General features: G+C 43.4%; 2 protein-coding genes and 1 non-coding gene across 9 annotated transcripts; 2 read left to right on the top strand and 1 right to left on the bottom strand.

Moving 5' to 3' along the window:
- Nucleotides 1-6,605: 6,605 nt before the first annotated feature.
- On the bottom strand, nt 6,606-17,205 carry RNASEH1 (ribonuclease H1). Of its 7 annotated transcripts, none has more exons than XM_053380741.1 (10): nt 17,102-17,205; nt 16,007-16,087; nt 14,631-14,752; nt 13,777-13,845; nt 12,536-12,715; nt 10,817-10,916; nt 9,335-9,389; nt 8,824-8,908; nt 7,516-7,640; nt 6,606-7,019 (listed from the first exon to the last, which is right to left on the bottom strand). In XM_053380741.1, the coding sequence occupies exons 2-10, from the start codon at nt 16,054-16,056 to the stop codon at nt 6,933-6,935; spliced, it is 873 nt and encodes a 290-aa protein (XP_053236716.1). In that variant the 5' UTR covers nt 16,057-16,087; nt 17,102-17,205; the 3' UTR covers nt 6,606-6,932. The 7 variants fall into 7 exon arrangements, with proteins under 7 accessions (XP_053236716.1, XP_053236717.1, XP_053236718.1 ...); XM_053380742.1 differs by having other exon boundaries at nt 17,106-17,196; XM_053380743.1 differs by lacking the exon at nt 17,102-17,205 and adding an exon at nt 16,397-16,415.
- A 1,406-nt stretch (nt 17,206-18,611) lies between these two features.
- Nucleotides 18,612-25,378, top strand: RPS7 (ribosomal protein S7). Its single transcript, XM_053380744.1, has 7 exons — nt 18,612-18,723; nt 20,281-20,362; nt 20,760-20,831; nt 22,662-22,805; nt 23,255-23,319; nt 23,867-24,017; nt 25,260-25,378. Exons 2-7 carry the CDS (start codon nt 20,288-20,290, stop codon nt 25,335-25,337), a joined length of 585 nt encoding a protein of 194 aa, XP_053236719.1. The 5' UTR covers nt 18,612-18,723; nt 20,281-20,287; the 3' UTR covers nt 25,338-25,378.
- On the top strand, nt 21,012-21,238 carry LOC128411675 (small nucleolar RNA SNORA73 family). The gene has a single exon (XR_008329882.1). It is a non-coding gene; the product is annotated as a small nucleolar RNA SNORA73 family (small nucleolar RNA).
- Nucleotides 25,379-27,443: the final 2,065 nt, after the last annotated feature.

The raw sequence follows: 27,443 nt of genomic DNA, 5'->3' as shown, positions 1-27,443 counted from the left end.
TTTAAACGCAGTGTAAGGTAGTCTCTATGGGAGTATATTGTATTTTAAAATGAGGTATCAGAGTTTTTAGGGGGCTAACCAGGCTGGGATAGCTGGGATAGCAGGCTTGTTGGCTTTTGAATGTCTGATGTAGATTTTTCCTATTTCGTTGTTCTGTATGGGACAATGACAATAAAGATTATCGCATCGTATCATAGTCATCACTGTGTTCTGGGAGTGGGTACACAAACACAATCCCCCACTACCACAGATTATGTAGTCAAGTTTCCTGCATTGGGAGATCGTAGGGGGTCAGTACACCTGGAGTGCAGTAGACGAGCCTCACCTGTGGTTCCCACGCCAGGTAAGTGTGTGTGTGTGTGTGTGTGTGTGTGTGTGTGTTTATTTTGTTAACTGAAATGTCTACAAGTGGAACTTTCATGAAGTGTACTAAGATGTTATGCAACATACACAAATTTTAATAGAATCAGTAAAAGTATCTCTAAAAGCATATAATAAAAAGCATCGGTTAAACAGTAGGTACAGGTTGGTTAGAGAGAAATTCACACCGTGAAAGCCCGCCTAAACAATTACCATTTTCAGAAGACATCTAAAAGAGGGTCGGGATGGTTCCTGCCAAACCTCTACTAGTTCAGCAGGAAGTAAATCTCACTTTATTCAATGGGGCTTAGTTCCAAGTAAGCGTGCATCAGAATGATTCTTCCCACTGAAACACACACACACAAAACACTGTGGACTAAGCCTTGCAACCTGTAACATTACAGGCTTTTAGCATGAAGCTAGAAGGCAAGAGCGAGGCTGGAGAGAGACAGGCCGTGCATTTCTGATGCCAGAAGGCAAAGATCAGGTATTACAGCTTCACTGCAGGGCATGTGTGTGCGTGTGTGGCTTATTCCTTTGATTCGGCTGCCACATAGGCAATCAAGTGGAAAGCTGTCATCATATTGGGCCTGCTTGCACAGAAGAAAAGTCGGGTAGCGTTATTGCCTTTCATCTGGCAGGAGAGAAATAGGGCAGGTTGCCAGTCTGCGCAGGACCCCAAGAATTTATTACGCTCAAGGCTCAATCTATATACACACACATCTCCTTGAACATTAAATTCCAGACGGACATTGCTCACAGCAGGAGCCTAAGGAAACACCAAATGTTGCATCTCGGTGTTGTTGTCGGGGTTTTCCTCCCCTTTTCCTTTTCTCAATTATTTTTAATTCAGCTCCCCTCTCGTTTGCGGATTTCCAAGCATATGCCAAGCACAGCTTGCCACACATCAAATGATTTTAATTTTGCTGGTGTATCCAAAACTGACACAGGGCAGGATCAGAAGCGATCAGCAGGAGTGGAGGGGTTTTTTTCCCCTTGTAAAACCCCCTCCCCAAAACACCTGCCTGCTCCACGGATGCCTGGAGGCCTACATTTTCTCCAGCTCCCCGGACTGCTAGGAACGCACCACGCGAAACACTCCGGCAAATCAATTCTGAGTCAGATGCTCCTCACAATGCTCCCCTCGGTCCCTCTAGGCAAAACTGAAGGAATTTCTTCTAAGCTAAGCAGGCCAGAAGGCTGTCTGAAAAAGACAGATAGGCAGAGAGAAAATGAGCTCTAAAGGTGCAAGTAATGGGAGGCTTTCTTAAATCTCTCGGCTCAAGCTAGAAGGCTGGTCAGGGGGAGCTGAGAAACAACAGTCAGCAGTAGGCCATCTTGAGTTCTTGTTTTCAGGTCTCAGAGCTCAGGTGAAGAAAGTTAAATACTGCAGTGGTAATCTTTTTCTTTTCTTTTCCTGGGCTAACGTTCTTTGAAACTATTGCTGGAGCGCTGGGCTTTTTGGGAAAACAAGGGAGCCTTAATAAAGGTAAAGGGACCCCTGACCATTAGGTCCAGTCATGACCGACTCTGGGGTTGCGGCGCTCATCTCGCTTTATTGGCCGAGGGAGCCGGCATACAGCTTCCGGGTCATGTGGCCAGCATGACTAAGCCGCTTCTAGCGAACCAGAGCAGCGCACGGAAACGCCATTTACCTTCCCGTCGGAGCGGTACCTATTTATCTACTTACACTTTGATGTGCTTTTGAACTGCTAGGTTGGCAGGAGCAGGGACCGAGCAACGGGAGCTCACCCCGTCACGGGGATTCGAGTCACCGACCTTCTGATCGGCAAGTCCTAGGCTCTGTGGTTTAACCCACAGCACCACCCGTGTCCCAAGAGCCTTATGGCACTTAAAAAAACTATGGGTGAGATTCACGTAATGAGCCTTGTCAGCAGAAGTCCCACACAAGGACTTCAATGGGGCAACGGGGCTTTGCCCCTTCTTCCCCTGTGCATCCCCCAAAATTGAGCAGGGTGCAAGGAGGGATAATCCTGAACGGCAAATGGAAATGCTTGTGCAGATGGAACAATTAGAAGCGCACAACATTTGATTACCCCCCCCTAAGAAATTGTGGCATAAGCCAGCGGGTAATGAACATGTTGCCTGGCAGCTATTATGACATTTCTTATCCCCGTCCCCTGGCCATGCTACCTGATGGCAGCTGTGGTCCAATGGCATCTGGAGGGACTGAGGCTCCCTATAAGCTGTTGTGGACCAGAGTGCGCCTCATCAGATGCCAGAAATGTTATCCTAAGACGGCAAGCGCCTGCACACACACTCATTGTGTTCCGTGGAGCTTTTACCCAAATAAATAGGCATTGAGTTACAGTGAAGTCCTTATTTTATTCAGCATTCTTCAGTTACAATGCAGATTTCATCCCTCAGTGGTAGCTTTGCAAGGGAGAGCGTGGGAGAAATTGCATTTCCAAAAGATCTTCCACTTTTTAAAAACGTTATTTAATAGATGTTTCATGTTCCTTTCAGATATATGTGAACCAAATCCTGTATTACAATACTGTTCCTTGCCTGCCTTTTCCACATGTAAAATTACCATGTGACTAGTGCCTTTTAAATAGCTAGCTATAGTGGCCAAGTTCACATGTTTATCATAAGCTAGGCTTAATAAACAGCAATGTGAATTGGCAGCATGCTGGTGAGCGAAGCCTATTTACTTCTTCCTTCATGTGATTGAGTAAACAAACCAGGAATCACTTCCCGTAATGTCCAATCTGGGATTTTGTTGCTCCCCAAAAGGTCAGGATTTGTAAGCCAACAACCTCTGTTTAAAAGCTGTTTTTTTTCTAATCCTGCCTTGTTTAGATGCAACAAACCAGAATTTCACGTTGGGACATTAAGCAAAGTTCTCCACTCTAACTAGTTGCATGAACTAACTACAGCTCCCATCATCCTTGACCATTTGTCCTGCTTCCTGGGGCAGTTGTAGTTCAGCAAAATCTGGAGAAGCAAAGGCTCTCCGCATCTAACATTGTTGGCTGACATCCGATAGGTCACATGTAACGTTGTGGTTTATTAAACCAGGATTCATGGCTTGTGTGTGAACATACCCATTAAGTACACAGGCTTCGATTCTGAGTTTGCTCCTGCTAACAGAAAAGAAAGGAGGCAGCTTTCACCAATTTCCCCTCCCCTTGCGGCCCCTTGGAAATCTGTTCTCTAAGGTTGAACGACCCTCCAAAATATTGCAGCAGGCTGGAGGGAAATATTATATCGAAAGCTGTTTTCTTCTTCCACCAGCAGGATTCTCTGCTGGATCTAAGGCATGGGTAGGCAAACTAAGGCCCAGGGGCTGGATCTGGCCCAATCACCTCCTAAATCCGGCCTGTGTACGGTCTGGGAATCAGCGTGTTTTCGTGTGAGTAGAATGAGTGCTTTTATTTAAAATGCATCTCTGGGGTATTTGTGGGGCATAGAAATTCGTATTTTTTTTTCCAAAATAGAGTCCAGCTCCCCCACAAGGTCTGAGGGACAGTCTGCTGAAGGGACAGTCGGCCCCCTGCTGAAAAAGTTTGCTGACCCCTGATCTAAGGCCTTCCATGAATGAAGAGTCTTTCTATTTGCAGAAGGCACACTTACAACCAAAGCCTTAATATTTAGAAGATGTGTCATGTGGATGTTTGCGACTAGTGACATACTAGCATGACAGAAGGCCACAAGCCTCCTGGAAGATGGAATTTCCCCTCAAATCTCTCTGGGAGAAAAACTTCTTATTGTTTGAGAAAATAAAAGCTGCTGAATGCATAGGCATCCTTATCTCTACTAATGCACACACAGAAAAATCTTATTTTATTGTGTATTTTAATGGTGTGTGGCCATGTTTTTATAACTGGTTTTATATTTGTATACTGCTTGGAAGTCATTGTGGCAAGTAAGTAAGTAAAAATGAAGGCTATAAACACATTTTTTAGAGTCAAATATACAAGACAAGACAATCGGGAAGCTTGAGGTGCTCTTTTATTTATCACCCACCCTGATTACATACATCCTGATTCTACGCACATGTACTTGGAAGCAAGACCCAGCCTGTTCACTGTGGTAACATGCCCAGGATTGCAGCCTCAAATCTTGACCAAGGCTGCGATCTGGGAATAAGCTCCATTGAATTCAGCAGGACATCTGAGTAGACATGGTTACCATTGCAGGACAACCTCCAGACTTTGTAGCCGTTCTCTATGGTGTATATCAGGCATAGGCAACCTTCGTCCCTCCAGATGTTTGGGGACTACAACTCCCATCATCCCTAGCTAGCAGGGCCAGTGGTCAGGGATGATGGGAGCTGTAGTTCCAAAACATCAGGAGGGCCCAGTTTGCCTATGCCTGGCATATATCCAACCTTTTCCTCCCTTGTTCAGATCCATTTCTAATTTGAAGCCATCTTTTGCACTACCTGCAGTGATTGTAAAATAGCCTTAAACCAGGAAGGCTGCACTAATGGGCCATAAACAATGAGAGCAAGCTGCAGAGAACTCCAGCCACTTCTATAGGAAGTGCCTGCCTTTTAGAGGTTGGGTTGAGCCGCATTTCTGCCTTGACTGCATTACATTCTATGGGACAAGTCAAAATACAATACTGTGCCCCTTAAGCCTGTGTGACATTAGCTGGGACATAGAAGCTGGTGACTAAAACTGGCTAAGCATCCCCTTCCTTCTGCCAGTAGATGTTTGGTTGGCACGAATCATTCCTCGCCTCTTTTAGACATCTAAAAACAAACGGGCCTTTGCAATGTCAGTTTCTTTTTATCAGCCAGTATTTATTATCAATGTTTGCAATTTCTATCCTGCATTTTTATGGTAGTATCGTCTAATTATTTCAACAAAAAGAAAAATAAATTAAAGTGTATCAGGTATGGGGGGGGGGGGTGGAACAAACTTTGTGGGTTTCTTGTTTTGCATTGCCCAAATAAAATAACCTTGTAAATATGCAGAAATTAGACCACTGAAGTCGTCCACGAATCATAGCGCTTCTCATGGTTCCAGGTTTCTTGATGACAATACAACATCTCCTCCTCCTGGCAAAATAAGCAATAACCTCAGCAGACGGGGAGAAGCTCTAGGAGGGAGAAGAGTTGCGGAATAAAACATCTGCTGTGTATTCTGAGCCATCACCTCCCAGGGAGATTGGCAAATGACTTCTGCCTTGCCAGTTCAAGGAGAGACAGATCAACAGCACCATGCTCTCTGATGGATGAAGGGGAATATGAAGAGAGGACTGGTCAGGAGAGGTCATTAATAATCTCAGAGAACCATGAAAACTGTCAAAGTCAAATCGCAGGGCGTCTGGGCAGGGAAAAAAAAATCAAGACTTGGAATGCATTTCTCTGCACTATTATTGTCAATCCATTTGGAGAGGCACACAACTACATAAGCAATGGCCACAACACAGTTGCTGGGATCCAGTTGGTGCCCTTGAATTTCCTGGAGGGCTTTTAAACCAGCAGTGGTCTGCTAACTCTAGAAGGATATTTATTTACCATCCCCAATACCCAGTTTGTGCTGGGTGGTAACCCGTGAGCAAATTTTCCATGGCCACAGGGAACTGGGGGGGCAGGATCACCTCATCCTCTGTTGGCATAGGTCAAAATGTGACCCCCCCAGGCCTTTCTTATCAGGCCCTTGGGACTCTCTCTGTACGGCATACCGCACCAAACCTACTTTACCATCCTCCAGTGTTTCTGTGACTGGAGTGTATCTCTGAACTCCAACAATGCCTCTGGGTTGCCTGGTGGACTCTGTGCAGAAACAACTACAGTGGCACCTCAGGTTATATATGCTTCAGGTTACAGACTCTGCTAACCCAGAAATATTACCTTGGGTTAAGAACTTTGCTTCAGGATGAGAACAGAAATCGTACTCCGGCGGTGCAGCAGTGGGAGACCCCATTAACTAAAGTGGTGCTTCAGGTTAAGAAGAGTTTCAGGTTAAGAACGGACCTCCGGAGCAAATTAAGTACTTAACCCAAGGTACCACTGTACCTATCTTAAACAGTCAGAAATGTAGATTTGCTACTCTTCCCATTTTTGCTTCTGGCCCCACCCACCAATAACTTGGTTAATAACAGGCTCCCCGCATGTGGATTAAAGTATGAATTAGAGCAGTTTTTTGGGCTGATTTGAATATATTAATATATTGTCCTGAGGTTGCTACTGATGTGTATTTGGCACATGCTGTTGTAATCTATGATTTTGGTGTTTGTTGTTATTATCTATTGCAGTTGAGATGCCAAGATGAAAAACAAAAACTTTTATTATAATTTTTTATATAAAACACCTCTTGAATGTACAACTGTGAAACAAATGACATGGTCTGGTAACGCCTTACGTAAAATTCTGCGGTGTCGTAACTCTTCATAACCAGAATGCATCAAACAAGCATTTTGTTCAAGTATCTCTTGCCGTCTTTCGAATAATCCTAAGTATCCAAACCTGAGGCTTCTCAGTATCAAGAAATTGGATACGAGTCAGTAAAATTCACATTTATCCATCACAATCGCAGCCTGTTAGTCAGAAATGTTGTGAGTCTGCCCCCAAAGTCAATGGATATTTCTAACACATTCTAGGGCAAGGACTTTCCAGCTCCTTTTTTTGCTAGTCGATCAGCCGCTTCATTTCCAGCAAAGCCAGAATGACCTGGAACGTGTTTCTGTTAACAGTAAATTGAACCAGTTACTGCAACTGTACAACCATCTTCATTTTATGACTATCTCCCCACCCTCCACATCTCACGAGACAGCTTTCAGTTCAAAGTGCCAAAAATGACTCTTAAAAAATGCCAATACTCAATTCTTGTTTTTATCAAAAGCTAGGGAATAGACATGCAAATGGTATGCTACTGTTAAGGCAGCGTGTTGGTAAGACATTTTCCCCCAGCTCCCCCCCCCCCGCCAAAAAGTTAGAAAGCAACATTGTATTTCAATTCCCCCCCAAAAAACTGGTGAAGAAAAGTACACGGGGTCAGAATAAAATGCTGTTTTCTGATTCAAAACGTAACAAAACACTGGCCTTCCCCTGGACTAGTACCAAACACTTGCACATTTCCATTACTATACAGAATTACTTGCATTATTTTGTTAACATCCATTTTTAATAGTATGCACTTGCTATTTATGAAGTCCGCCTTTTCAAACCTCATAACTTACCCACTGGATATCCATGCCTTCCGAAAGATTAGCAAGCCTTTCAAAGTCCTCTCTGTTTGTTACATCTGTTCCTTTGTATGTTTTCCAATCATTCTTCTTCCAGTTTTTAACCCAGCTTGTCATACCTATGTAAGAATAAGATGCATCTGTTGAATCGTGACTTTTTTAAAGGACTGCTGAAATTGTCCTCGGATTCTACCGCACATCTGCAAAATGCCATCCAGTTGTGTTGTTCAAAGAAGTGCACATGGCGGTGAATCCAAGCCAGGTCTAGGCAGGCACTGAATGTTTGCTGTAATAAATTTGCAGCCCATTGTAAGTAATGAATATTCCATTTGGCCTTTGGGACCACCATTTTAAGCACCGGTCAGCTTATAGCTGGTCTTGTCTGCCGTAAGTAGAAGCTGAAGTCCAGATCTGGAAGGGGTCATTTGTGGACAGGGACCCACTTCAAGCGTAGATAGCGGGTAACATCTGCAGATGTTCAGGTCTCTCTCGAAATAAAAAGTTAAAACCCGATGTGGATTCTAGAGTTACCAACACACTTCTAACCTTTGCTTTTGAGAAGGAAGTCACCTTCTGGGTATATATGGGTATTTATTTATCAGGTTTGTTGGATCCCTGCCAATATGGGTTTTAAACATAGGAAATGCCAGTCCCTAGCTTGAGAACAAATGCATCCAAGTTGAAAGAGGATAAATCCAGAAAGGCAATGTTGGCTGGTAAATCTTGGGACTGGGGGTTGGCTGGAAAAGAAACAGTATATGGAGAACAGCCTCCCTTGGCCATAATTCTACTATTGATTAAGTAGATTAAGTATTCTCCGCAGAGCAGCATTTGTTAGCTTTCAATGTAAACCCTTCCCAAGCCGCTTTTAATAGAAAAACACCCAACACTCATTCACATGCCTGCTTACCACCAGGATCTACTTAAACATCAAAAGCAAACATTCATTATATATTTCATGCTAACTTCCTAGGTCTTGATCATTGGAAAGTTATTTATTTCTAGCCCACCTTTTCCCCAAAGAGCACAAGATTGTACACATAGTTCTCCCCTCACTCTCCATTTTATCCATGCAATGCTGTGAGGTAGGTTAGACCAAGAGAATGTGACTGGCCCAAGGTCACTCTGTGAGCTTCATGGCCAAGTGGGACTAGAACTCTGGTCTCCCAGAAAGGTGCTGGAAGCGTCTGGTAAATAATCAAAATACAAAGTTCCATGCCCTGCACAAACTTATTTTCCTTTCAGAAGGCCATTTCACATGCTTCTTGCCTTATTACTTATTCCCAATACACAATGACTTACCTTCGATGGTGAACTTGCTGTCAGTATAGATTGCCAGTTTATTGATATTTTGACTCTTGGCTTGCTCTATTGCTTTGCAAGCTGCCTACGGAAAACATTTAGAATACACAACTCAGCAGAAAGGAAGCTGAACCATCAATACTGATGCCAAGTTTCAAAATTGTAACACAAAAGCAATGTAATGCAATTCTAGCACTGTTCGTCCAGAAGTTGATGCAAATTATGTTAAAGACAATTGGGGAGGGGGGACGCCATGGCCAATTACTTAACTAGGTTTTATGAATTTTCATAATAGCTACATAATTATTCTGCGTCACTAGCCTATCAATCATGCAATCTCTTGTTAGGATTTATGAGATAACTTTTTTAATTGTTCTTTCAATTTCTCCAAACTACGCTCTCTCTATATATATATCCATGCAGTTCCCCCCTTGAAACAGACGTGCATTTCCATTAAAACTAAAAGGCTCAAGCACTCAATTGTGCCAATTCTGTGTTCCATTTAACTTACATGTATTTCAGCCCTTTGATTAGTCTGCCGCCCAGGAAGTCTTTCACTACTATTTCTGTAGGAGTACAAAATACATACAACATTCAAGTAATTTTTCTCATGCATGAAACATTTCAAGGCTAATATAGGGATCAAAATATATCTGTGACCTGAAAGACAGTCTGCATGTTTATAAGAATAGGAAAACCAATATTGTTCTTCCTTCAAACCACAGATTTTCAAATTTAGTGCTACGCCATGTTTGTTTCTGCCTGAATTGCTCATATTGGATTAAAATAAATGCCAGAGGAAGGCTATGGTCCGCCTGTCCCCAACAGCCCCTGCCAAAAACCCATCCAAGGGTTAGGAAACCCTGTTGAGTGAGATGGGCTGAGGAACTATGGCATTGAGGGATTAAGTAGAAAGGCCGAAAGCACCTCCTGGGAATGGAAATCCAATCCTTGCTATTTTAAAGTGTTATGTTTTATGTTATTCAGTCAGGCAGACCTCTTATTGCTCCACTTTGAGAGGAAAGTAGGGAGCCAAGTAGGCCACTACCAGATCTCACATTTCCCCCAAGAGCAACTGGAAGGTTTGAAGGGCTTCTCATGCTTTCAAGGCTGCCAGTGCAAGATGTGATGAATGGCTAGTGCTCTTGATTCTGAATGATTTAGAGAAAGCCCCTGGGAAGATGGCCATGTATTATTATTATTTTTTTAGCAGTCACTACTTTCCTTTGGTACACACATTCATCAAACGAGCCATTTCCTTCAAATGTGACCACGGAAAGGACAGGATTGGTAGACAACAAATTGCTCCAACTCTGACCATCCACCTGGACAAATGACAGAGGCCATACTTTCCCTCTACATATCACAAGCCCTGAAGATCTTCAGCTGGATAGGAAGACACATTATACTGAATGCTTTGGAAGCGAATTCTGACAGATGCTCCTGGCATTAATTGCTTCTGCCAGGGACATCTCAGCAGCTATTTTGGACACCACTGTGCTAGCCTCCATAATGTGACTTCCTACCAGTCTGGTTTCTGGACATTTGCTTTGGTGGGCAAGGAGGTGGCCATTTTATCCATCTGAAGAAGCATGAACTCCTTCAAAACAGAAGAAAAGGGATATATCAAGACGGCACCATGAGGCTGACTCAGGCTCCTCTTTGTTGCTTAGGAAAGCAGTGGACAGTGGCCATGCACACTTTTTCTTCTTCTTACAGCCTGCAGTCTACAACCAATGAAACTATGCTTGGACTGGATTCACCTGGCCGAGTGGATGAGGCCAGGAACCTGCAACTCTTCACAAGAGCCAGAAGATTGGATCAAGCGGGTCCACAATCTAGCCAAAGGTTTCTTCTGAAAATAGTATTAGTTGAAGGATGGAAAATACCATGTCCAGATGCAAACAACAATAGGGATCACCGCCAAAAAAAATATAAGAATTATTAGAATGGTTTTTATAGCAAGTTATTGGACCACTCATTTCTTACTTACAAAGGATGATCGGGTCCCCAATAGACACCAGTTCCAGCACGGGCTTTACGGCGCCCATTACTTGAGCAACACCCATCAGTATAAACAACTGCATAATCTCCTACAAATGCAAATGGGACAATTAATTCAGCAGGAATATTGCCAGCTGGATGGACGTCAAGTATTTTAGTTCTGATATTTAAGAAAGGTGATCAGGACAACCCAACATACTACTGCCAAATTAAAATCTTATTGAGGTTCCCACAAAAATACACACAGGACATATTTTAGAACAATGAGTAAAAAAAAAAAACCCATACAAACAAGCCATGTGCTGTTCCCAATGCAGACTGGCTTTCAAGGGACATAGCACAACTGAGCCACTTTGTTTTGAATTATTGTATTCAGAAAAAGATGGTGAGCTACCAAAATAGCTGTATGTCACGTTAACATTATTGTTATTTATTCGATTTATTCATCACAAGATCTCAGGGAGGTTCACAGAATAAAAAGATAAAAAACACAAGTTTTAAAACATTTGTCTCCCATGGGTCTTTGACTCCATCAAAGAGTTATTTCACCTATTTACCAGGAGGTATAAAGTGATTTATTATACTAAGGGTCACCATCTACTAGAACCTATTACACAAGTTTGTGACTTATTATATATAGTACAGAAATCTGCAGTAGCTTAAGCAGAGGATAAATGGGATATAATCAAATATAAAATCCTATGCAAACTATGTAAGAGCTCCACACAGAATGTCTGTACATTACTTTGAACTGTGAAGTAGATCTCTCTTCTTTAAATGGAGGCATTCATATATCCCTAATTCAGTACAGTGGTACCTCCGGTTGCAGATGGGATCCATTCCGGAGGTCTGGTCAAATCCCAAGGTTTCCGCAACCTGATGACCACTTCTGCGCATGTGCGCAGGGCGAAACCTGGCAAAATACTTCCGGGTATGCTGCGCGCACATGCTAAAGTTTACATAACCAGAGGTTCGACTGTACTGGAAAAGCTCTCAAGTGTAAAAATTGTTATCGGTCAATGTGTTAAGACCTGGATTCCAAACTCTGTACAGCCACTAATGGTGCAGTTCAAAACCTGGACTACTCTGGTTTAGTGCTGGGGCCACTGCTGAATCCACAAACTTGCTTCACACAACAGCGGGAGTGGAAGGTCATGGGGGAAGCAAATCACTGCACCAGCAAGTGGGCCCAAAGCAGTCATGTAACAACAGTGGGTGCAACTCAAGGGATCCTGGGCAGGTGAAATCCTTCCCTTGGAATACACGTTCCAGCAATTTCTATTGGCTACCGCTGATATGAAACCCACTAGTGGCACTTCTGCTTGCAGGTTGACAGGGACACCTCCACCTAACCACCCTCCAGCAAAGAGGGTTTGGATTGTGTCATAACTCACTAGGCAACAGCTAAGTCAATTTCAATAGGAGTGACTTGTGCATTTCCAAGAGTAAGAAGACTGCAAAGCTCTTTTGCGTATTAATTAAATATATGCAAAGAACTTCCAATGGGGTAGGGAGAGCGCTATTGGTTTTCTTTTTTCCTCTTGTTTTTCTTAGGTATTTGGGGGTTTGTTATCTTATATTTTTTATGTTGTAAACTGGATAGAAGGGCGGTGTACAAATTTAATAAATAACAACAGCTTAAAAGCTCTATTTAAAATTTTTAAGGAAACAACATTGTTTAGTCACCTGCTACAATAAAGGCACTTACCCATATATGAGAATTCATCTTTGCGTTCGGGAGGTGTGTAAGGTACTTCGGTATATTTTACACGCTTTCTCTCACGTTGGTTCTCTGAGGGCTGTTCATATGGTTTCTTGTATGAACTATAATCTGACCACGATGTTGTCTTCTTACCCTTGAACCTATTATTTCTTGGTCTTTCATAAGCTGCATTATCGAAACCGTAGAAGAAACGAAATGCAAAAAATAAAAAATCACATTGAAAGTATAATATTCGTGTTCAAGAACCTTATACACCCACAATCACATAAATGAAGTCCCTCTAAAGTAATTAGAAATTAACTCATGAATTAACTGTGAGCAGGACTGCAGAAAAACGCGTAACAACACACAGAGAGAGACACAATAAGGGATATACTACAAGGCTAAAGAGTGAGCAGTGCTAACTTGTAGAAGTATGCTTTCAGTGATTAAATGGAGAGCAGCACAGATCCACACAAAAGATGAGCTCATGGAAATCCACTGGCAATTTCTAGAACTACTTAGCTGTATCTACTACAAAACAATTAGGACACGGTAGTTTTTCCACATATTAGATACGCGTTACAAGTTGTGAGTGGCTTATGTAGATCTGTATTGCCTACTATACAGATAGGCAACCATTGAGAACTCTTGAACAGTGTGCCAGCGTCTCAAATGTACCATAAAGGAATGCCCTATTTGTGCTCACGTGATACTCTGGATTCTCAACCAAGTAACACATTTAATGTAACTCTTCCATTGTTTGGTGTAATGTACCTTGTGTTAAGTTGCTTGGAGACCTTTGAGTACCAAATGACTAACAAGTCTAACAAATTGCCATAATCAAGTAAGTTTTGTATACAAAACTTACAACAAAACCTGGGGAATATTTTCATGAATCTGTAATTTGTCCTGAGCTATCTGAAGCACTTGCTTATTTTTATACTCCCAACTCTTTCTATGTCCCTTCTCCAAGCACTCAGTCCATGACATTCAGCCACCAACAGAAATATGTGGAAGCACTAAACCAGTATCCTGGGCGAAAGCAATCCAGCGGTGGCACTGAAACACTGAATCTCTCTTTCTGGCAAATACCACACTGAGCAAGAATGAGAGACAGCCAGGTTGCAGTTTAGTAATGCAAAGCACATTAGAAAAGCTCCAGAATGAAAGCAGAGAGGTGTGCAGCCTGGCGCATTATGCATCTGCTACAGCACTACAAACACCAAGACAAGTATGAGGAGCACCTTCTGTAACAACCGCTGGGTCATTAGGTTGTGATGCATCTGCATGTCCTGCATCCCCTGCCAGTGTGCCTAGTTTAAAGGGAACACATTGTATTATGTGACAAAGCAATTGCCAGTACAAGTCCTTCCTGTGCTAGATGATCTGCATACAAAAGTCACGTGGCCCAAGCTCCAATGCAACTGTAGGTTTATCGAAACTGCAATTTGATCTTACATGTTTCCTCAAAAATAAGTCCCACTGAGTTCAGCAGGACCCATTCCCAAGGAAGTAAGCAACAGAATGTAGTCTTCATTTCCTAGCTTTCTAAAGTAGCCCACGGGAATGTAACCATCTTCAATAGTTAGTCAAGCAGTACACTATCTAAAAATCTTGAACACTCTCATAAAGCAAAGAAATTATTTTACTTACAAGGTCTTTCAGGCCCCTTATCTGATGCCTTTCAGATGTTGATGGACTCAAACTTGCATCAGCCCCAGACAGCATGACAGGGATGGTTTGAGTTGTAGTCCAACATCTGGAAAGCCATATTTTCCCCACCTCTGATCTACTGCAAAATGAGATATGCAAGGGTCTAGACTTTCCCTTCTTTCAGCTGTAACTTCTCACCGCTATTAATGCAAATCCACCACTTTCACTTAAAACCAAGCCAGATCCTAAATCTTCGGTGGAGCAATTAGCCTACATAAAAAAACATCCCAGAACTGAGAACTCAGCCTGTGCCATCTGGAAATACAGCCGACCAGTGACAAGTATATCAAGCTTTCTGCGGGAAGCATTTAGCACGCCCACACTAATTACCAGAAGGCTACTCTTAAAATTTCTGCCAAGCACCAACCCTTTACAGAGTGCTTACCACTTGAATGACAAAATGTACCTGTTGATCCATCATTTACGAAGTCCCAAGCATCTTCCTCTGTTGAAAACTTCTTGAAGCTAGCATATTTATATTTGTCAACTTGTTCTTTACATTCCTCCCTATAAAAACATAAAGCTATTATTATTATTATTTTAAAAAAATAAATGTGTTATCTCCAATGCCACCTACTCTTCATTGAAGCAAATCTGGGGACACAAAGCTTTCCCCTATATCAGCTGAAGGGCAATCCTCACACAGTTCTTGGAAGGAAAGTTTCCCAACCTCAATAATCCACCATAGTTTTAGCCCTTCAAAGGAGAAACGTCGGGGCAGGCTATGCAAGCCACTTTGGGGCCTGGAAACATTACATAAATCTAACCAATTTTTGTTTCTAAAGTAACTTAAATGCAAAGCCCCACAGAACTAAGAGCATTGAACTAGTGTGAGGAAGATTTGGGTTAAATTCTACATAGTTATGAAGCTCGCCCGGAGCCAGACACCTGCTCTCAGTACCACCACCTGACAGGGTTGTTAGGAGAATGGGTTCTTTTTTTATTAAAAAAGGGGGAGTGAGAGATGTTTGCTGCCTTGAGCTCTTTGGTACAGGCTCAGTGGGTAGAGAACAAAACTCTCTTAATCTCAGGGTTGTGGGTTTGAGCTCTGCATTGGGCAGCTATGCAACACGGATATAGGTACAGTCATACCTCGGGTTGAAGTAGCTTCAAGTTAAGTATTTTTGGGTTGCGCTCTGTGGCGACCCGGAAGTAATGGAGCGCGTTACTTCTGGGTTCCGCCGCTCGCGCATATGCTCACAATGACGTCATGCGCATAAGCAGCGAAACGCGACCCCCGCAGTTGCGTGCTACGTTTACTTCAGGATGCGAACGGGGCTCCGGAACGGATCCCGTTCGTATCCAGACGTACCACTTTTCCTTTCTCCTGTGATGAGGCTGCATTTTAATATTTAAATGTTTCAATATTTTAATGTTGTATTTTAATCTTGTTTTTAAGTTGTATTCATTCAACTTGTTTTTATTATTGCTTGTTAGCCACCCTGACCCCAGCCTTGGCTGGGGAGGGCGGGGTATAAATAAAAATTATTATTATTGCATAAATTTGATTCTCTCTGTACTTTCGACAGATCAGTTACATCTGTTATTAATTAATATTATTGAGAGACAACGCACACGCTCTTGTAAATCAAGAAAAAAAATTAATACAACTTTTTTTTTACTAAAAAGAAAAAAAAATCCTGCATGGGGGGGGGAGGTGGAGCAATGACCCTCGGGGTCCCTTCCAGACTGGGAGGAATACGAAGCTTTTAGGCCCTAGGGAGAAGAGAGATTGGCCACTCCAGGTGTGGCTTCGCTTACCAGGTGCGATACACGCCGGTCCTCCTGCCCTTCCGCACCGCGTAGAACATGTTGCCGCTCCTGACGGTTCCGGGGCCGCTGCTGGGGAGAAAACAAGGATGAGCGAGTAAGGTCAGGATCCGGCGCAGCATAATAACTGCCGACTTCGCCTCTCCTGACCTCCCAGCTCCCCCCGCCCTCTCTGCCCGTCTTCGCTGTTCTCCTGCTCTTCCGCTCTCGGGGCAGCCGCGCAGGCGCATAACTAGTCGCGCTGGAGTTTGAGGGTCAGGCTGAAAACAACAACAGCGGCAGCCGACACTTCCGGATTACAAACGGAAGAGGGGGGAGGGCAGACGCAGCAAGTAACCTCCTCCGCCCCTCATATGGCAGCTATTTAAAACACGGACCGACCGGAAGAGTGGTGCTTTTCGAGTCTTTTCTCCCCTAGGGTCCAACCGAGTTAGTGACGACGCGAAGGGAACCGAACAGTGTTGCGCGCAGGCGCGTTGCCGCCACCGCGGTCTCCGCCTTCGCTCCTCAACCGCCTTGCAAAAAGCGGGGGGTGGAGAGGAAGGAAATCTCAAAAAGACAGAAGCCTTAAGAGTGCGCATGCGCTGGCGCCGAAGGCGGGAAAATGAAAAGCACCGGTGTTAATTCAGTGCACCTTACTCAGAAACTTAACAGCCAAATGGGACTGGAGACTTTTTCACCAACAGCAGCTAATGGCTTTATTCTGCAAACGCTTTAAAGCCAAACTTTCTAGTTCCTGGATTTATTGAGCCTCTACACGTGTTTATCCAGAAAGTAGTCGAAGTTTACTCCCGGGTCAACTCGAATATATTATAGCCGTAGCTTAAGTGACATCACACCAAAGGACAGCAAAAGCGCAATAGAAAAAAGGATATGACTGACTGCATGATTCACCAATCTAACCCACTTCTAAGCGCCACTGCGCTGCAATAGTAGAATAAGGCTGCAATCAGCCACGTGCTAGAAATCTTTGCCGAGCAAGCCTTAAAAGCCATGGCAGGCTCTGGGCTGCAAACCCAGTGGCTTCACTTCGAACTGAAGCCTCCCTCCACCATTTTCGGCTTAACCGCCCATGCATCCGCTCACCTGCCTTATCTCGCAGATCAGGATAGGCGTGAACTTCTCTTCCTGTTAAGGCACACAAAACGAATGGCGCTTCCTGGGCTTCCCTCTCTCCCTAGAAGAGATCGGGAAAAACCACTGGTGAAACAAAAAAGAGGGGGGAACATGCACCAGGGTCTTTGAACGGCCGACTATACTTCCAGGACCTTCCATGCATTACCCCTTTCACCAACAATGGTGCTTTCTTACTACCGATTTAGCAAATGCTGGAGGGCAAAGAGCTTCTATTGAAAAGAGGAAATGGTTCCCCCTCCCACTCTAAAATGTAAATTTGGAATGAGCATAGGATCTCTTGCAACGAGCAGTAAACTTGCATTTTTAGACCCACCAAATACCCTACCTCAGCCTGTTGGTTATTGAGGCTCATGGCGATCATTTTAAATCTCCATTTGAGGCTGCAGTCCTTTACAATAAATATACACAGTTACCTTGGGGTTCAGTCCCATTGAACAAAGTGGGGATTATTTTTCTAGCAGGTGTGCATAGGGTTGTGATGCATGCGAATTAATTCATGCCTTCTTGTTGTTGTTTAGTCGTGTCCGACTCTTCGTGACCCCATGGACCAGAGCACGCCAGCCAATCCTGTCTTCCACTGCCTCCCGCAGTTTGGTCAGACTCATGTTTGTAGCTTCGAGAATACTGTCCAACCATCTCGTCCTCTGTCGTCCCCTTCTCCTTGTGCCCTCCATCTTTCCCAACATCAGGGTCTTTTCCAGGGAGTCTTCTCTTCTCATGAGGTGGCCAAAGTATTGGAGCCTCAGCTTCAGGATCTGTCCTTCCAGTGAGCACCCAGGGCTGACTTCCTTCAGAATGTATAGGTTTGATCTTCTTGCAGTCCATGGGACTCTCAAGAGTCTCCTCCAGCACCATAATTCAAAAGCATCAATTCTTCAGCGATCAGCCTTCTTTATGGTCCAGCTCTCACTTCCATACATCACTGCTGGGAAAACCATAGCTTTAACTATACGGACCTTTGTCGGCAAGGTGATGTCTCTGCTTTTTAAGATGCTGTCTAGGTTTGTCATTGCTTTTCTCCCAAGACCAAATACCCTATGCAGCTCTAATTTTGCTTGTACAGTACCTCGGATCGTAAATTATATTTGCAAAGCGCCTAAAGCGGTGTTTTGAAACAGATTGCTCAATTCTACCTCTTACTGAGCAAAAAATCAAACCGTATTTTTACAGGTATAGGCTCAAGCAGGCAACTTCCGACTAGACAACATTGGAGCGCTTTCTTTTTAAAACACCCATTAATGCGTGCGTATTTGTTCCCTTGGTGGATTTGCAACTTGGAAGAAGGAAAGGCATGGAAAGTTTACTTTTATTAATACAGCCGACACAACCACATATTCCCAGTTCCCCAAAAGTGCTCTTCAATACAGCACAGTATTGCCGTTTGGTGAAAGCAGCGCTTTATCCTCTGCCAGGAGTTCCCTCCCGTCGGGAAGCTTCAGAAGGGCGGAAGTACCCTTTCAATCCCAAGCTCCCCGGAACGAGAAGTGGGCGGTGTTGCGGCCCTTCCCGGCAGAGAATCTGTGGTGCTCTCGCGAGAACTCTTCCTCTTCCTTAGGCCGGCGCTGAGAGAGGTAGGCACGGCCAGCCGGGGCCTGCTGGGCTGCGTGGGGGCTTTTTCCCGCGGGGGCTCTGATGATACTACTCCGGGGCGACGGAAGCCCCCGCGCCTGGCCCAAGTGTCCAGAGATGCGTCCGATTCGCCGCCCCTTAATGCCCGATGGCTTCCTGGCACGGCGAAGGAGACCCATTTCGGGGATGGGGCAGGGGACGGTGGAAGGGAGGGGGAAATGACCCCCAATTCTCTTTCTCTTGGCTGCTGGAGTTTCCACGGGTCTTCCATGTACGCCTGGCTTTCGCCGAGTGTTGCACCGAGCACACTGCTTGGGGCGCTCTATGAAGTCTTATCAGTAGCTTTAACCACTAGGCAGGACTGTCTTCGGTGCTTTAGCTTTCCCGGGGGAGAGGCGCGGAGGCCAGTTCTACCTCGCTTTCGCGCCCCCCCCCGCAACCTCCAAAGGCAGCACATGGCCCGTAAGCTCCCAGTATGCCCTGCTCGAATAAGAGAGGGGTGCAAAGCAGGAAGCTTTTGCCCCACAGTTGTCATATCTCCCCAATATTGCAGGGGAGGGAGACTTTTGCCTGGTGTGTGTGTGTATCTGTGGAAGTTGTTCTGGCGTGGTCCTGCATGAATCCTATTTAAGATGAGCAGCCTGTGTCCCCCTAGGTGTTAATGGACTATGGCTCCCAGCATTGGCCGTGTGTCTGGAAGCTGCTGGGCTGCAGGTTCCCAAAACTTGTTTCATATGGTAGCTCTGCCTTGCCACTTAGCAATTCTGGATAGCATGCTTACATCAGGAAGAACATTCTGATGGTAAGAGCTGTTTGACAATGGAACAGACTCTCAGAAAGGACTCTCCTTCCTTGGAGGGTTACTAGCAGACGTTGGATCAGGCCATGTGTCATGAATGCTTTAGTTAATATTCCCACATTGCAGGGGGTTGGACTAGAGGACCCAACCGGGTCCCTTCCAACTCTCCAGGTCCATGGTTCTATGACTGTGGCCCTTTGATAAAGCTTTAATAAGATGCTTAAGACTGGGGTTCTCATGTGCTTCTCTAGAGTCTCTTTGTAAGGGTTCTGTGGTAGCTGGAAAATGCATGTTGCTGCTCGCCTTCTGTGTGTGGACTGTTCCGCATCGTATTAATCTTGCATTTTAGTTGAGTGCTTCATATCTTAGTAACTGAGAAAAAGGCCTTGTAATATACACTGCTGTTAATGAGCCCATATTGTAGATGTGGGGCCTGCAGTTCTGAGATTATGTCCTCCCCACAGACCTCTAATAAGATCCTGGCTAAACTTAAACAAGCGTGTTATTTTGCTCATAGTAAATACTTTTAACCACTACACTCCTCTTTGTGGTACTTCTGCTAAGAGTGCATACAACATTTTTAATGTGTATTAAGACTAAATCTATCACAGCTTTTTCCTTAAGTAATATGACTGAGCCAGCCTTTAGAATTGGCTTCTTTCACCATCAAGGCTTTCCCTAATTTGATGTCATTGTGATAGATGGAAATCATTCTTTAAAACAGTACACTGAGATATTGATTGTTTCCTTTGAAATGCAGAAAGGCCATGTTCAGTTCCAGCGCAAAGATTGTGAAGCCCAATGGCGAAAAGCCAGATGAATTTGAGTCTGGCATCTCCCAGGTAAGTGCTCCTTTCAGCTGGTAATATATGCTGTATTGCTTACAGAACATGTGAGGGTTGGAATCTTGAGGCTCCAATATGATGTCATAGCCCTATATTTTAGTATAGACGTGCTAATTAACATTCAGCAGCCACAACCAGAGTATCTTTGTTTGCAAACTCCTCTGTTGTTGACCAATGTTTATGGGAACATTTGAACTATATGTATTTGAAATGTAACTGGGGTAGTTGCTGCAGATCCTGTTAGATCAACTTGTTGAATATGACTTGAACAGAAGTCAAAGAAACATAGTGATTTCCCCCTCAAAACGTTTTTTACAGCCCAAAACAACTACAGTTATTTTAGAATTGATTTGCAGATATTTGTTAACTTTCCTTTTAACTTTCCTCCCTCAAGGCTCTCCTGGAGTTGGAGATGAATTCTGACTTAAAGGCTCAGCTGAGAGAATTGAACATCACAGCAGCAAAGGTAGCTTAAAAAAACGGTGTTTCTCAATGGTGCAGGCTCATTTTATAGGATGCTTGGTGTATATAAGCTACCATGTTGGTATTTAAAGTGATAATTTCAGTGTGTGTTAAGTTCTACAGTGTTTTTCTGCCTGGAAATGTCTTTAGCGGACAGATGTGTAACTTGTTGTTGTCTCAGAATCCAACATGGGCATCCATTGAGGTGGCTCTCGCATGGCTCTGCCCAGGTGGCGTATGGGAGCTTAGCTCTGTAAGGGGCAGTGATGTATAGTCCTATTCCACAATGTTGGACATGAAGCCCCCCCCCCCCCCCAGACTGAAAAGGCTGGTGTGGGAGGCATCCTGTATATTCCTATAACTTCCCAGCTTTTACAGTTGCTGTGAAGACAAACCATGCAGGACACAAGTGATCAAACTAATGGGATGTGTTCAGGATGAGCTGCATTCATTCATTCATTCATTCATTCGGTTCATGGAAACCAGGAATGTTGTTAGGTGCAGTGTAGTAGTTGTGTTTGCAGAAATTAGGGAAGCTGTGCTGCTCACGGAAAACAGGTATGGAAAATCAACACGCCACTCAAAAGTTAGGAATTTAAAAATACCTTACAGAGGCCTGGTCATGTGCAGTATAAGCTATTATCAGCTTTCTCTCAGATGAGGAATCTGAAATAATGGCTATTTCATGAAGTCATGGCCAGGCTCTCATGAGTTCAGTGAGCTGTGTTGTTTTTCCATCCGTTGGATATATCACATTACACTGTTATTTTCCCTTTGGTGATGTATACTAAAAATGCACACAATCATCGGTTATGTTCCAGTTTTGAGAATCACTGGAGATTATATCTGGAACTGAACAATTATCTTTTTCTTAAACAAGTAAATTGGGCTTCCATCCTACATGCTTACTTGTATAAAAGTAAAGATGTGTAGGGTTGTGGTAAAGGCTGCCTTAAAGGATTCTGGAATAGGCTACACTGGGTTTGATACTTCTGTATCCTGTGGCTTCCTCTGAATTATCTAGTACTTGCCACTGTTGGCGGCTAATAGGCCAAGTGGATGTTGGTCTAACTTTTTGTTGGAGTTTGTACAACATCCGAGGTGTTCGTAACCCGAGTTACTACTGTAGTTTGTTGGACAAGCGCTTAAAACACTTGGAGGTTTTCAGGTGTGCTTTCCTAGTTTTTTTTATATATATATATATATATATCAAGTTCAATATTAAATGCATTAATATCTTTCTATATATATATATGAGATATTAATGCATTTAATATTGAACTTGATAAATGTGGTGCTTTTCTTCCATAAAACTTAGTGGTGCTTGTTTCTACTATTGGTCTGGCCTTAGGTCTACTGCAAAATGGTGATACTTAGAAGTGCTTCTTAGGTTGTTGCCTTAAGAGCCAAAGAGTTTTTCCCAAAAAATAAAGATTTCATTATTGATCCTTTTATTTTTATTATTTATTTATTTATTTTATATACCATCTTTATCTTCTAAGGATCTCAAGGTGTGGCTTACATGGTTTTCCTCCCCATCTCATCCTCACATCCACCTTTGGTAGTTTACCCAAGAGGGGGCATAATGTAGTGGTAGAGCCCATGCCTTGCATGCAGAAACTCCAAGGTTCAGTCTGTGGTATCTCCAGCCAAATGACCAAGCTGCAAGCACTTCTGCTATGACCCACCACTAGTCAAGAGCAGATCATAACTGAGCTAGATAAACCAGTGGTCTAAAGAAGATCCGTGTTTCATGACTAGAAGTATTCCTGCAAATGCTGGATGATATTTAAAAACTTAAACCATGTTCATTCCCAGTTCTGTTCTTGCTTAGGAAATTGAAGTGGGTGGCGGTAGGAAAGCAATCATCATATTCGTGCCAGTCCCTCAGCTGAAATCTTTTCAGAAGATTCAAGTGCGGCTAGTTCGTGAGTTGGAGAAAAAATTCAGTGGAAAGCATGTGGTGTTCATTGCTCAGGTAGGTGGCAGCTTGTCATAACTTTCTACAAAATGCTGGGTTGGGGGGGAGTGTTAATGGAGGTAGAACAATTATTTGTCTGTGAAAGGTGTGCTAAATTGAATCAGAACACTGCAGCCTTGTACATACTTGGACACAGGTCTTGAACTGACTCCTACTTCCAGCTCTGTATATGCAGCATAGCATCACACAGGAACTAGATCACAAGAGTCATAGCCATATGTTTTTAGAATTGTCCTCCATGAATTTGTTCCTATCAGTGTTGGAGGCAGTATTCCTCTGAATACCAGTGGGTAGGGAGAGCACTATTATGTTCAAGACCTGCTTGTGAGCTTCCCAGGGGTATCTGCTTGGCTCTGGTATTCTTTACCTTAAATCTGGTTTGTTAATTCCATTCCTAAACATGAGAGAAATGTGCTGATATATGTCATGCTATCGTCTTTTAACAGAGAAGAATTTTGCCGAAGCCAACAAGAAAAAGCCGCACAAAAAACAAGCAAAAGCGTCCCAGGAGGTAATCTCAAATTTATATTATATGTGTAATAATCATGCCTTAATCCATTCCTTTCCGTTTGCCATGAGTGCACATTTTAAATCCTGAAGACTCAAGGGAGAAGACTGTCTTAATCTGACACTTGTGGGTCTCTGATCCTTGCCAGGCATTAATCTTGGGTAGACCCATAGTTCACTGATAGATGACACGTTTTGTGTGTAGAAATTCCTAGCCTCCTGGACTAGGTGGGGCAGTGGTTAGCCTCAGTATAAGGTAGTTCCATATTTATTTATTTTATACCTAAAACCTAAATGCTGCTAGATTTTGTTCACTACCTTATTACTGGCATTTCATAAGGTTTAGTCACCAGATCTGTCTGCTGTACCCCTGGGATTGGGCGGGGTAGAAGAATTCATCCTGTGGGTGTTTACATGCTACCTACTGTGTTAGTATCCAGTCCACAGAAGTATCCAGTCTTTCTGCTTCTCTAATGATTCTCTGTGGTGCAGATGAAGGGAAAGTTGGCATTCGTAAAAGCATTTTAATTGTACATGATATTTCTGTTTAGCCGCACACTCACTGCGGTGCACGATGCCATTCTTGAAGATCTGGTTTTTCCGAGTGAAATTGTGGGCAAGAGAATCCGCGTAAAACTGGATGGCAGCCGGCTCATAAAGGTTCACTTAGACAAAGCGCAACAGAACAATGTTGAACACAAGGTAAGAAAGGGCATCTCTGTGGCGCGGTGGGTCAGTGTGTCTACCTGCTAACCAGAAGGTTGGTGAGTTTGAGTCCACCCAGAGATGGCTTGTGGGCAGGATTCCTGGATTGCAGGGGTTTGGACCCAAGCACTTCACGAAGCAAGCAGAGTTGAAACTGGCAAGGTAAAGGTAAAGGGACCCTTGACCATTAGGTCCAGTCATGACCGACTCTGGGGTTGTGGTGCTCATCTCACTTTATTGGTCGAGGGAGCCGGTGTACAGCTTCCGGGTCATGTGGCCAGCATGACTAAGCCGCTTCTGGCGAACCAGAGCAGTGCACGGAAACGCCGTTTACCTTCCCGCTGGAGCGGTACCTATTTATCTACTTGCACTTTGATGTGCTTTCGAACTGCTAGGTTGGCAGGAGCAGGGACCGAGCAATGGAAGCTCACCCCGTCGTGGGGATTCGAACCGCCGACCTTCTGATTGGCAAGTCCTAGGCTCTGTTGTTTAACCCACAGCGCCACCTGCGTCCGTTTTTGAAACTGGCAAAGATTACTGCTATTCCGGCTGCTGTGATTAATCTGTGTTCAAGCTGTTTGACAGCCCATCCCCTTGGGGTGCTCAAACGAGCCAGGTTTTCCACCAGCAGTATCTTCAAACAGGAAGCAAAAACTTGGGGAAATGTGCAGCTTTCCTTGGGTGTTCAGCGCTGTCCTTGCTGACTCTGTAGTACACTGCAGTACCGCATGAGAATTTGCAGTTTTAACAACCGGCATGCTGGCACATCTGTACTACCTGATTGTTAGTAGAAAAAATAGTGTTGGTGTGTGCACCTGGCATCACAAGATGGAGCCATTTACGATGAACGATGGAACACAAATGGCAGAGTGATACTGGTCCACTTATTTATCAACACAGGCATTGTTCAGATTTTCTCATAATTTCGTCTGAAGTTTAAAATGCTGTGCTTCTATACAAGTGGAGTGACACAGTTCCATTTCGCAGTACAGTATGGCAGAGGGACTTCACCTCCAAAATTCCATATGGCAGTGCCATTTCTTTTGTATGGCTTCGTGAGCTCCTTTGGGAGGAAGAATGGGATAGAAATTCAAAGAATAAGCATTTTCTAAGAAGTAAAGCCATGTACAGCACCGTTTTGAAACTCGCTGTGTATATTTGTACATGAACTATTGTGTCTGTAGGAAACGATAGTTTTCTGTTTACCACTTTTATGACTTCTGTTCCTTCCCTTTGCAGGTAGAAACATTTTCTGGTGTCTACAAGAAACTCACAGGCAAAGATGTCGTCTTCGAGTTTCCAGAATTTCAGCTGTAAAGTACAACAAATGATTGAATAAAACAGTTCAGTTGTTCATATATCATAAAAGTAATGTGTTTTTATTAAAACATTTGGAGAGAAGGAAAAAAAAACATTTGGAGAGAATGGGAGTCTCTGTGATAGGGTTTGGTTGTAGAAGGTTTAATGTCCCACACAACAATCTTACTACTGCCCAAGGTAGGTAACTGAAAAAGAGTTCTGGCATAATCTTTAAGACCCTTGATCTTGGCTTTTCTAGAAAAAAAAAAGGAACCAGAACAGTTTGTGATCCAGCGTTTCTGTATGAGATGACATTGAGCATGCCTTGATCTGTAGACCGTAGACCTGCCTAACAGTATTTCTGATATACAGCAGGATGCCAATGTAGTTTTAAATGTTTACTGGTTTTTAGTCATTTTGGCATTTTAACAGTAAGCTAATTGTTCAGCAGCACTAACAAGATTTCTGCTTCAGTGGCCTGGGTAAAGGGAGAACTCTGGGTGCCTAGGGTGGAGTTGAGCTGTCTTACCTTATTCACTGCATCACATTATTGCTGATAAACTTTGATACTGACCTGAGCCAGTTTTGCTACACAAAGTTCACAGAAGAATGTTGACCTGTGAGCCATTTTTACAGTTCGGAATGGCAAATAGCTTTAGGTTTTAACTATTGAACTGATGCTGTAATGAATTTGAGGCTGCAATCCTGTACCCACATACCTGGTAATATGCCCCATTGAACTCAATGAGACTTGAAATAGACATGTTTAAGATGATCCATGAATGTAGTTCATGTAGGGGGAATGTCTCTTTATAGTAATGAAAATTGCCTTTTAAAAGTGTGAAGTCTATAGCCTGTTCGCATATATTCTGCATCCCATAAATGTCAAAACAATATAACATAGATCTCATCTATGGCTAGGTGTACTTAATTCTGAAGTAATTCTAGTAGAATGGGATATATCAACATTCTGTTCTACACACTTTTGTAGAAGAAGCGGAGTTTGGATCTGATATCCCGCTTTATCACTACCCTAAGGAGTCTCAAAGCGGCTTACAATCTCTTTTCCCTTCCTCCTGCACAACAGACACTCTGTGAGGTGGGTGGGGTTGGGAGACTTCAGAGAAGTGTGACTAGCCCAAGGTCACCCAGCAGCTGCATGTGGAGGAGCGGAGACGCGAACCCAGTTCACCAGATTACAAAATAGTGGCTGCTATCCAAAGGCTCATCCAAAAATTTGCGCACACCAATGAGGTTTTTTATGCTTTCTACTTTAACGTTGGACCTCTGTATTGTATCACAAGCTACTTTTGAAAGGCAGCTTAGAATCGAAAGCAAGTTGCTGTGTGTGCGTGGGGGGAATTACTATTTAAAAAGGGCAAGACAAACCCCTCCTGGCACATAGAATTAGCAGGCTATGATCCAAAGAGCTGTCCTGTGGGTTTAGTGTCTTCAAAAATTTGGTGAATATCAGCAGTCTCTTAAGTCTTTAGACACCCACATAATAAATTGGATTGTGAATTATCTCAAGGTCATCACCATTCACTGACATATGCTTAGTAAGACAGGAATACTTCGGACACTAAGATTTATATTGGATTGTCAATATGGAGGATTTGCATCTCTCTAAAATTCCCAGGCACCCTTTTCTGTATATAGGATCTTCCTAAACTCTCAGCTCTGTAGCTACCCTACCACACTTTTCTCAGGCCTTTACTAAATATTCTACTTATATTGGACATGAATTTAGATAGGTTACAGCAAAACTTACCATAGAGCTATCCAAAACTGGCCAATCTACTCCCCTTGTCATGCTTCTGCTATATTCTTTCCAGGAATGTTCTATTAAGAATGTGAGAGGACTTTGAATTTCAACTTGGGTTCTGCTAATCGTTCTAATAGGGTTAGCTGGCCATGTTTCCTCCTGCTCTCTGCACTGGGTGATCAAAGAATTTCAGATCCTGGGTATCTGAATTGGAGAAGGAAAGATGCATGCAACATGAACTTGTCATCTTTCCCAGAATCGCTGCCAAAAGAAACTTCCAACCCAGCTGGCTGGTGTTTTTTTAGACTTCTTCAGTGGGAACCGTCGAGATAAATCTTTGAATAAAAAACATGTTGCAA

Source organism: Podarcis raffonei, chromosome 3, assembly GCF_027172205.1.
Source record: "Podarcis raffonei isolate rPodRaf1 chromosome 3, rPodRaf1.pri, whole genome shotgun sequence".
NCBI classification, from domain to species: Eukaryota; Metazoa; Chordata; class Lepidosauria; order Squamata; family Lacertidae; genus Podarcis; species Podarcis raffonei.
This window is presented reverse-complemented; position numbering and strand designations above follow the sequence as displayed.